At 44.5% G+C, this 11207-nt stretch overlaps 1 protein-coding gene across 1 annotated transcript; it reads right to left on the minus strand.

The window, feature by feature from the left end:
* Nucleotides 1–744: 744 nt before the first annotated feature.
* On the minus strand, nucleotides 745–4272 carry LOC113652144 (piggyBac transposable element-derived protein 4-like). The gene is made up of 3 exons (XM_027161060.2): nucleotides 3803–4272; nucleotides 2109–3494; nucleotides 745–2002 (listed from the first exon to the last, which is right to left on the minus strand). The coding sequence occupies exons 1-3, from the start codon at nucleotides 3913–3915 to the stop codon at nucleotides 1585–1587; spliced, it is 1917 nt and encodes a 638-aa protein (XP_027016861.2). The 5' UTR covers nucleotides 3916–4272; the 3' UTR covers nucleotides 745–1584.
* Between the last annotated feature and the right edge of the window lie 6935 nt (nucleotides 4273–11207).

Consider the following 11207-nt stretch of genomic DNA (forward strand, 5'->3'; position numbering starts at 1 on the left):
ATCAACCTACCAACCAGAGTACCCAGAGGAAACCCCCGAGGCACGGGGAGAACATGCAAACTCTGCACACTCAAGGCGGAGGCGAGAATCAAACCCCGACCCTGGAGGTGTGAGGCGAACGTGCTAACCACTAAGCCACTAAGCCACCATGCCCCCCTCACTTAGGGAAACTAGGACTGTAAATATGGGAACCCCATGAGAACATCCATATGAGGAAAAAAGTCGCTAAGGTGCTTTGGAAAATTGTGTATCTTCCGCACAAATAATGAAGGGGAACTTCCATATGGAGAAAATCTATAGAGATATAACAGAAATCCATAGAGACATAACACATGAAGAGGAAAAAATAGGAACTTAAGATCAGTGAATGTAAATATACAATAAGGAACTCTGGGTTTCCCTACGCCAGGGGTCGGCAACCTTATCCTCTTATGAAACGGCTGAAATTTCATGTTTTTTTGGCTAAATGACATACCAAAATTAAAAGTGGTACAGCTCCCATATACTTTGCCACTCCTGGTATCATTGGAAAGGAAACAATCTCTGGTTTCTGATACAAGTGTCTTTTTTATTTCTGTCAAAGTCATTCATCTGTAAACTGACTAAAATACACTGCTGTAAACACATCTGAGATAAAGTCAAACTCAAGGTCATAGCCACATGTCTTAGCTTACTACAGAAAAAAGTTTGAAGTCAAAAGACTCGAAAATAGATTTTATATGAATGTTTTTCTACAGATATGTCTGTGCCATTTGGAGACTCCAATGCCCCTTTTCCACCGAGGCAGTTTGAGTGCAGGTTCGGAGCCTAATTTAGAATCAGTTCTTTCTGTTTCGACCGCCAAAGCACCGGCTCCGAACCAGGAAAATGGTTCTTAAGTAGCACCAAAATGTCGCTGGTCTAGACTTAAGAACCGCTTGTGTCAGGGGCTGTGGGCGGGGCTACTGTTAGCGCATTTGATAATGTATTTGGGTTCGATGTCAGTCAATTAGGCACAACATTACATTAGAATAACCACACGAAACCCATATTTTTTTCCATTCTGCCTCAGAGATTTTGATTAAAAGAAAGGGCAAACAGTGTGCACTGTCAAAGTTCATTCATTCATTCATGTTCGACCGCTTATCCGAACTTCTCGGGTCACGGGGAGCCTGTGCCTATCTGAGGCATCATCGGGCATCGAGGCAGGATACACCCTGGACGGAGTGCCAACCCATCGCAGGGCACACACACACACACTCTCATTCACTCACACACTCACACACTACGGACAATTTTCCAGAGATGCCAATCAACCTACCATGCATGTCTTTGGACCGAGGGAGGAAACCGGAGTACCCGGAGGAAACCCCCGAGGCACGGGGAGAACATGCAAACTCCACACACACAAGGCGGAGGCGGGAATCGAACCCCCAACCCTGGAGGTGTGAGGCGAACGTGCTAACCACTAAGCCACCATGACCCCATGCATTGTCAAAGTTTTTATATAGAAATATTAGAAAATTGAATAACTAAACTATGCAAAATACAAACACACACACACACACACACGAATGATAAAAAAAAATTACATAATATATAAAATTACAAATTGTTCAGGGTGTGCCATGTGTTGTAACAGTCCCTGGTTATTGTGAAGCACAGGCACACATCACAGGAGGAGCATTTCACTGTGGTCCTCTGGTGGCAGTGGACACACCTCCTCCGACCCACAGTGCCATCCTGTGAAAAATGTACAGGTTTGTGTAAGGCACCTTGGGGAGCAGGAGGGGGTGTCTGTGGAGGGGCTGTGGTGGTAGACCCAACCGCTTTCAGTTCCATCACCAGGGTCTCACGAAAGGCCTTGTGTGACATCACTTTCTCCTGCCTTGCAATGGCCATCTCCTTGTACAGGATAAAGGCGTTGACAATGGCAATGTCGATGAAGTGGTACAGGAAAGACCGGTACCACTTCTTGGTCTTGTGCAGGATGGAGTAGTAGCCAATCACACCACCCATGTTCCTGAGTAGAAAAGGAACATAGCCATTACATTACACTGATATTGATGTATTGACATGATATCAGAATTCAATTCAAAGAGTTGAAACTATTTAAACACTGTACATACCTGTTGTAATCCTTGATGGCTGGTGGAATGGAGACATCCTGTACAGACCATTGCCCATATTCCCCCTTGATCCTTCTCTGGACTGTATCCTGTCCATGTGCTGCATGGATTGTGGAACACATTAGCACATCTCTGGTGTCCCTCCACTGAACAAACACCACGGGCCCCTCGCGGATCCAGCGAATGGTGCCCCAGGGAGCCTGCTTCTCAAGCCCGCCTGGCCTGTCTTTGGGGAACCCAATACGCTGTCTGCGAATCATACCGCAGGCCCAGATCTTCTTTGCCAGCAGGTCACGAAAGAGATCTGGGCTTGTGTAAAAGTCATCCACAAATAACTTGTACCCGGTACCAAGCAACTGCGTATTCATGAGCCGCATTACGGAGTCATAACTGAGCCCCTTGACAATTTGTGATCCCTTGCCTTCGTAGATGAAGAAGTCCCAGGTGTATCCATTGGTGGAATCCACCAGCACAAACAGCTTATAACCAGACTTCACAGGCTTGTTCTTCATGTATTGGCAGAGTCTGCTGCGGGCTTTGAATGCGACCATCCTCTCGTCAATTGTAACACACTGGTGGGGTTGGTAAAGCGCCATGCATATCTTCCTAACCTCATGGTACATTGGCTTAATTTTACAAAGCCTGTCGTACCCAGCGGTGCCTCTTTTTAAGTTGTTGGCAGCATCGTCATCAGGATCACTGAGGTGGATGGCACGCGAGATGGCTTTAAACCTGCACCCTGACATCACACTCGATGGAAAAGAAAAGGCGTATAGCTCAGACCTTCTCCAATAGTCAGTGATGTTTGATGTCTCGATTAGTCCCATGTAGATAATGATCGCCAAGTACGACATCATCTCTGGCAAGGTGATTCTCTGAAAGGTGTCTGGGTGGTCAGCTTCTCCAAACTTGTTGGAATTGTTCACAATGACTTGGAGTATATCATTGGTCATAAACAAATTAAATAATTGTAGAATGGTGTATTGTACACCACCCATGAGCTGGCCACCAGGTGTGCGTGCTGGGTGGAAGGATGGCTGTTCAGGAGTGATGTCCACCACATCAGTGCCTTGCCATGCGCCTTCAGGTCCAGAACTCTGCTCTGGAGTGCTTCTCCCTCCAGCTCTCCCCACGGCTCTCCCTCTGGCTCTTCCTCCGGCTCTTCCTCTGGCTCTCCCTCCGGCTCTTCCTCCGGCTCTTCCTCTGGCTCTTCCTCTGGCTCTCCCCCTCCCCTGTCTTGCAGGCTGTGTGGAGGTAGAGGGTTGGGGTTCCAGCTCCTCCTCTTCTTCCTCCTCCTCCTCCTCCTCCTCATCCTCAACAGTCATTGGGGTCCCCGTGGACCTCTTTGCCTCTGGCTGCCAATCTGAGTCAGATGACTCTGGCTCTCTGAAACACAGAAATGCAATGATTAGCTCATACACACACACAATAACATCCCCTAACACCCAGAATAAACCCACTGCAATACCAGGCAGGTGTTGTTTTTACACAGCCACCTTCCCAAAATACAAAGTTTCTGTATTGACCACAGTCAGAGAACTCAAAATGCAGTTTATTCAAATCACATTTACAATTTTCCCTTACACTTACGCACACGCATGCACACACACACACACACACACACACACACACACACACACACACACACACACACACACACACACCATAAAATAATACATAACATATGTACTCACAGTTCTAGATCAGGATCTCTTCCATTTAGAAAATCCTCCTCAGCTTCGGAGTCCACAGATATTTCACTTTCCGAAGAGGACGCAGTATCGTCGTCGGATCTTTCGGCCAACATAGCAGCTGCCTCCTCCACTGTAAACCACTTCTTTCCGAACCGAAATGTTTCCAAAAATTTCAAAAACTATGTAAAAGTTGTCCAAAAACCTCACCAAAGTCGCTCTCTGCAATAACGCCCACTCGAAAAATTGTGTGAGTGCGGACACGCAATAAAGGTATTGCACACGGCTCTAACAGTCACACACCCTTACCTGATGGCACATATCATAAATTGTTGAAATTGTCTCCTTATTCGCTAAAGAGATATGAAGGTCCCAGACCATGAAATTGCTACTGGCAGGAACAATTGTCAATCAAAAGTCCAAATTGAATGCAGAGCCATCATTTGCTCCTTAGCTGTCTATCTCTGCCCTACAAGAACCTATTGGCGAATCAGAAACAGAATCAGAATCAGCTTTATTGCCAGGCATTTTTTCACATGTGAGGAATTTGTTTTAGTGACAGAAGCTCTACAGTGTAACAGAATGACATACAGCATAGACAAAATTGTATTTACACATTTACAGGTGTGAAATATACATATGAAATATACATATACAATATATACAATTTGTATGTACAAATGTGCAATTGTGAAATGTGCAATTGAAGTAAACAGTAAACATTTAGACAATATGTATGTATGTATGTATGTATGTATGTATGTATGTACAGATGCAAGTATGAAATGTGCAATTGAGGTATAAATAGTTATACAAATATTAGATGTTGTGTGTTCCATGGTGTTAATTGTTCATCAGATGGATTGCTTGAGGGAAGAAACTGTTCCTATGTCTGGTTGTTCTGGAGCTCAGGGCTCTGTAGCGTCAACCAGATGGCAACAGTTCAAAGAGTGAGTGTGCTGGATGTGACGGGTCCAGAGTGATTGAATTTGCCCTTTTGCTCACTCTGGAGGAGTAAAGGTCTTGGAGAGTGGGGAAAGTCGTGCCAATGATTCGTTCAGCAGTCCTGACTACCCTCTGTAGTCTCCTGAGTTCAGATTGGGTGGCTGAGCTGAACCAAGCAGTCACTGAGGTGCAGAGGATGGATCCAATGATGGCAGTGTAAAACTGTTTCAGCAGATCCTGTGGCAAGTTGAACTTCTTCAGCTGACGAAGGAAGTACACCCTCTGCTGGGCCTTTTTCACAATGGAGTCTATGTGAGTGTCCCACTTCAGGTCCTGGGAGATTGTGGTTCCCAGGAATCTGAATGACTCCACTGCTGTGACAATGCAGTCCATGATGGTTAGTGGGGAGAGAGCAGGGGGGTTTCTCCTGAAGTCCACTATCATCTCCACTGTCTTGAGCGTGTTCAGTTCCAGGTTGTTAAGGCTGCACCAGACAGACAGCCGTTCAACCTCCAGTCTGTAAGCAGACTCATCACCGTCCTGGATGAGGTGTGGTGTCGTCTGCAAACTTCAGGAGCTTGACAGAGGGGTCATTAGAGGTGCAGTCATTCGTGTACAGGGAGAAGAGCAGTGGGGAGAGAACACAGCCCTGGTGGGTGCCAGTGCTGACAGTACGGGTGCTGGATTTGAGTTTTCCCAGTCGCACTAGCTGCTGATTGTCTGTCAGAAAGCTGGTGATCCACTGACAGACAGAGGAGGGCACAGAGAGCTGGGTTAATTTGGGCTGGAGGAGTGATGGGATGATGGTGTTGAAAGCAGAGCTGAAGTCCACAAACAGGATCCTCACATAAGTCCCTGGTCTGTCCAGATGCTGCAGAACATAAAGCCGTCCCATGTTGACTGCATCATTCACAGACCTGTTTGCTCTGTAGGCAAATTGCAGAGCGTCCAGTAAGTCCTTCAGATCCAGGTCCATGATGTCCTTCAGATAAGCCAAAACCAGTCTTTCAAATGATTTCATGACCACAGATGTTAGAGCCACAGGTCTGTAGTCATTAAGTCCAGTGATTTTGGGTTTCTTTGGGACGGGGATGATGATGGAGCTTTTGAAGCATGAGGGGACTTCACACAGCTCCAGTGACGTGTTGAAGATCCGTGTGAAGATGGGGGCCAGCTGATCAGCACAGGCTTTCAGACAGGCTGGTGAAATGCTGTCTGGGCCTGGAGCCTTTCTTCTCTTGGTCTTCCTGAAGACCTGACACACATCATCTTCACTGAACTGGATTTTAGGTGTGACTGATTCGGGGATACAGAAGGTGAGAATTGAGCTTTCTCAAACCTACAGTAGAACTCATTCAGGTCGTCTGCCAGTTGTTGATTCACCACAGTGCTGGGGGATGGTGTCATGTAGTTGGTGATGGCTTTCAGACCTTTCCACATTGATGCTGAGGAAAACTGAATCCGTAATTCCAGGTCAGAGGCAGCAGCTTCAAAAACAGAGTCCGGGTGTTGTTGCTCACTCTCTGTGATCAGATCAACGAGTGTCTGTAGGGCCGAGCTCACGTGCGCTTGTGGAGGGATGTAAACACTCACCAGAATGAACGAGCAAAACTCCTGCGGCGAATAGAACAGTTTGCAGTTAGTGTTTAAAGAACTGGACAGCACATCTTCTTCAACACAGTTACATCAGAACACCACCTTTCATTGATGTAAAAACACGTCCCACCACCGCGCAATTTCCCCGTTGATTCCGCATCGCGGTCTGTGCTAAAGAGCTGAAAGCCCGGCAGACTTAACGCACTGTCCGGAACAGAGTCCTTCAGTCAGGTTTCCGTGAAGCAGAGAGCAGCAGCGTTCGAAAAATCCTTATTAGTCCATGTGAGCAGAAGGAGTTCGTCTGTTTTGTTGGATAGGGGGCGGAGATTTGCCAGATAGATGCTAGGCAGCGGTGTTTTTAAACAGCGCTGTCTGAGTTTCACTAGCGCCCCGGCACGCTTTCCCCGTCTGCACGTCCTGAAACGCTTAAACGGCGCAGCCGCTTCGGCAACTACGATATTCAGCAAAACGTCAGAATACTCATAAACCGGAAAAATGTCTTGTGGTGTGTGCTGCCGAATGTTCAGCAGTTCAAACACTGCGGAGATAACACTGAGGCTACCATTCGTGACGCCATCTTGCCAAGTCGGCGACCCAAGGCTCCGGAGCCGCAAGTGGCTCTTTCATCCATCTGCCGCGGCTCCCTGTAGATTTGTAAAAAATATTTAATCTAAATTTCTTTTATTTTAGTTAGATAGTTTTAAAAAAAATGATCTTGTTTGATTCGTAAGACTTTGCTCAACAAACATGACACCCAAATGTAGTATTGTAAGTCTCGAATGAGGAGTGAGAGATTCGAAAGAATGCCCGATAGTGAACTATTGTTTACAGTTTTTAATATCGTAATTCGGTCAGAAACGTCAAGATTGCGAGGCGAACAAATCGTTTTGGATTAAAAGGCTTGGATATTCCATTTCCTTGGACGCTTGGAGATTTATGAAAACAATTCGTTTTGGACAATTTCACCAAAGTGGATAGAGGGAAGAATTTTGAAAACTACACACTACAGTCTTTCTATATATATATAGAAAGACTGTAGTGTGTTGCATTTATGAAATCGATGAACTGCTACTGAGTAAACGAAATTTTATTTCTGCAAGCAAACAAAAATATTCCAGTTTGAACTAACCTTAACCAAAAAGACACTGGGTTGAAGGTTACTTTCAAATAAAATGTTCAATGTCTAATTGAGTCCTCTTCGTATTCATGACATCGTATTCATGGCAGTTATGTATGGGGTCAGAATTGTTTCATTATTCTGAATAAATACACAATGATCCACAAATAAATATAAAGAGTTTCACAAATATTTTTTAAATCAACAAATGCACAATAAGCAAACCGTAAATACAAATTTTACAAAAAGAAATGAAATTCACAAATAAATAAAATGGGATTTGCAAATAAAAAAAATATTTATAAATAGATATTTAATTGGATTTATTTGTGACTGGCTTCCTGCTCATTTGTGAATCGCGTTCTGTGCATTTGTGGATTTGAAACATTTCTAACGTCAAGACGTGCACAAGAATCCACAAATAGGTGGACTCTGCCCACCGTCTACTCCAGCCAATCGGACAACGGTCTCGTGGCGCTGACCAATCGTGGCACGGTCTACATCCAACCAATCACATTCTGATTTACTTGCTCTTCACACTACCCCTGGACCCATTGATGATGCTGAAATCGTTTCCAAAGAAAGCAGAATTGAACTAACCCTTAGTGCTGCTACAGTCCATACAGGGTTACCAGATTGGGCTCGAATCTGCGACAGGACCTTTTTTTTGTTTTTTTTTAATCGTATTTTGCAGTACATATTACACTGTGATAGTGTGAGTAAATCAGAATGTGATTGGTTGGAGGTAGATCGTGCCATGATTGGTCAGCGTCACGAGACCGTTGTCCGATTGGCTGGAGTAGACGGTGGGCGGAGTTTACCTATTTGTGGATTCTTGTGCACGTCTTGACGTTAGAAATGTTTCAAATCCAAAATTGCACAGAACGCGATTCACAAATGAGCAGGAAGCCATTCACAAATAAATAAAATTAAATATATATTTTATTTATTTGTGAATTTCATTTCTTTTTGTGAAATTTGTAACATATATTTACGGTTTGCTTATTGTGCATTTGTTGATTTAAAAAATATTTGTGAAACTCTTTATATTTATTTGTGGATCATTGTGTATTTATTCAGAATAACGAAACGATTCTAACCCCATAGTTATGACGCATATTTTGAGCGACAAAAAAAATTAAACACGATTTATTTTAATGTTACAAGAGCATCATGATCTAAGAATTTAGAATGACTTTTTTTAAACTAACTAACTAAAATAAGATAAATTTAGATGCCGACGCCTGGTCTAAGCCCTAACCCCAACACAAAAGTAGAAAATGTTGGAAAAATATGCAATAATGGACTTGATATTAATATTGAGACTTGGGAATACACAGATACACAACACGTTGGTATTCTGGAAAATTAAGACTAGAGATCTAGGAGCTAATGAATTTGGAAAATCCACAGAATCATGACACATAGTGAGGAAATTCGAATAGGTTTTTGTTTTAACAAGACAAAAGATTCTAGATAATTCTGATATGAAATAAGACATGACAACATATCACTAGATAAAATAATCATGGACATGGGACATGGGACAGGTGAACAGAGCTGGTTAACACACTAGTGACTATAAACTGAAGCAACATCGACACAAAACATCATATTGACGTATGTTAAGTTTCCCAGATGAGAAAACTGGAGTAAAAATGACGTTTATAACATTCACACCACAAGGTTTGATGAATGCTTTATCCAGGTTTCCTGTGTGGTCAGAAATGTAAAGTGCGACATCTGGGCCGTTTAGTAAACTTGGACAAGGATATAGAGGACTGGCGTCAGATTTTCTCTGGGTCACGGTGGCTTTCGATGACTCACACACTCCCAGCAGATTAATTCCTCCGTTCTTACCGTCTCCGTTCTTTTTTCTTCCCGATGGTCGGCAGACGCTCCGTCACTAGCGGGAATTCAATTAAGCAAGTTTGTGTAAGAGCCATTAAGGCAGCATGTCACGACTCTCTGCTAAGAATCTGATTTATAGCGTGAGCGCTATACCTCCGAGAGACACGGAGAAGGGCGGAGGTGTTCTTAATACTGAAAATGGAACTGGTGTGTACATTAGTCCTGGTCAGGTCGTAATTAATTTCAGCCAACTTTAATAAAGTTAAGTGCATTTAAGCTGACGTCACAAATAGGGAGCGAGGGAGGGGCCGGGAAATGGCTCCACGGAAACAGGGTGACGGACGGACGAGGGGAGAATTCTGATGAGGTACAGGGACGAAATAAGAGTAAGGGATTTAAACGAGTATGAGACACTAATACAGAAAATATCTAAAAATAGAACATAATATTTATGAGTTATTTCCCAGAAAAGAACATGCCGTTCCTGACTACGATAAATCCACCACTGAGAGGTTTTACTGGCTGAGAGATGGAGATAAGATCGATATATTATACGATGTCGGGAGGAACTTTAAAGTGAAGTGAAGTGACGTGACATACGGCTAAGTACGGTGACCCCTACTCAGAATTCGTTCTCTGCGTTTAACCCAGCCAAAGTGCACACACACACACACAGCAGTGAACACACACACACACACACACACACACACACACACACACACACACACACACACACACACACACACACCTGTGAACACACACCCGGAGCATTGGGCAGCCATTTATGCTGCGGCGCCCGGGGAGCAGTTGGGGGGGTTCGGTGCCTTGATCAAGGGCACCTCAGTCATGGCCGGCCCGAGACTCGAACCCACAACCCACAAGGACTCAGACTCTCTAACCCAGTGGTCCCCAACCCCCGGGCCGCGGACCGGTACCGGACCAAATGGTACCGGGCCGCCCAAGAAACATTAAATTATTTCCATGTTATTTACTGTGGTGTATTTCTCTCGGGTTTGTGCGACTTTCCATGGACGAGAGGTTAACCGGGAGCTGAGAGACGCCACCTAAAGCCGCACCGATACCGCGCATGTGCAAAATATCATGATATCTGGCCGGGTTTAGGTGACGTCTGGAGCTGAGCGGCTGCAAGCGGCAGTGGTGTTGTAGCTTTGGTGGAGAGAGAAGGTGTGTATCGCTCTTCTCTCTGTTCACCGGTACTTTGTCATGTTTAACAGTGCTTGGTGTACGTGTATATTGTGTTTGCTCAAATTTAACCCACAAATTAGCAAAAATGAGCACGAAACAGACGTCGTTAGGAAGTTAGAAACTCTGCCGGTGTTCTGGATTAAAGTCATGGCGGAAAACCCTGAGATTGTCACCACAGCACTTACATCCCTGTCGTCATGTCCGACATGTTATCTGTGTGAAGCGGGGATTTCTGCAGTGACGGCAACCGAAACAAAACGACGGAATAAACTGGACATAAGCGACACACTTCGGGTGTCATTGTCTCCTGTTACCCCAGATGGAACCGTCTCGTTGTACAGAAACAAGCTCAGGGTTCTCATTGGTTTAGCATTGTAGTGAGTTAAAAAGGCATGTTTAAAATTGTGTAAGATTATTAATTTTAATTCAATTGTATAACCGCCAACCCCCACCCCCCACCCCAGCGGGCCACGGTAAAATTATCAAACATTGACCGGTCCGCGGCGAAAAAATGGTTGGGGACCACTGCTCTAACCATTAGGCCACGACTGACCCCATGTCACTTAGGAGTCATTTCTTTTTTAGACAGATGACATGTTTGATAAGTAAGGAATAAAACGTGTGTTGTGATGTTAAAGGAAAATAATCAACAACAGGGTGGTGCGATGGAGCAATGTTACCGAGCTGTTACTA

The sequence above is a fragment of the Tachysurus fulvidraco genome, chromosome 8 (assembly GCF_022655615.1).
Source record: "Tachysurus fulvidraco isolate hzauxx_2018 chromosome 8, HZAU_PFXX_2.0, whole genome shotgun sequence".
NCBI lineage: Eukaryota > Metazoa > Chordata > Actinopteri > Siluriformes > Bagridae > Tachysurus > Tachysurus fulvidraco.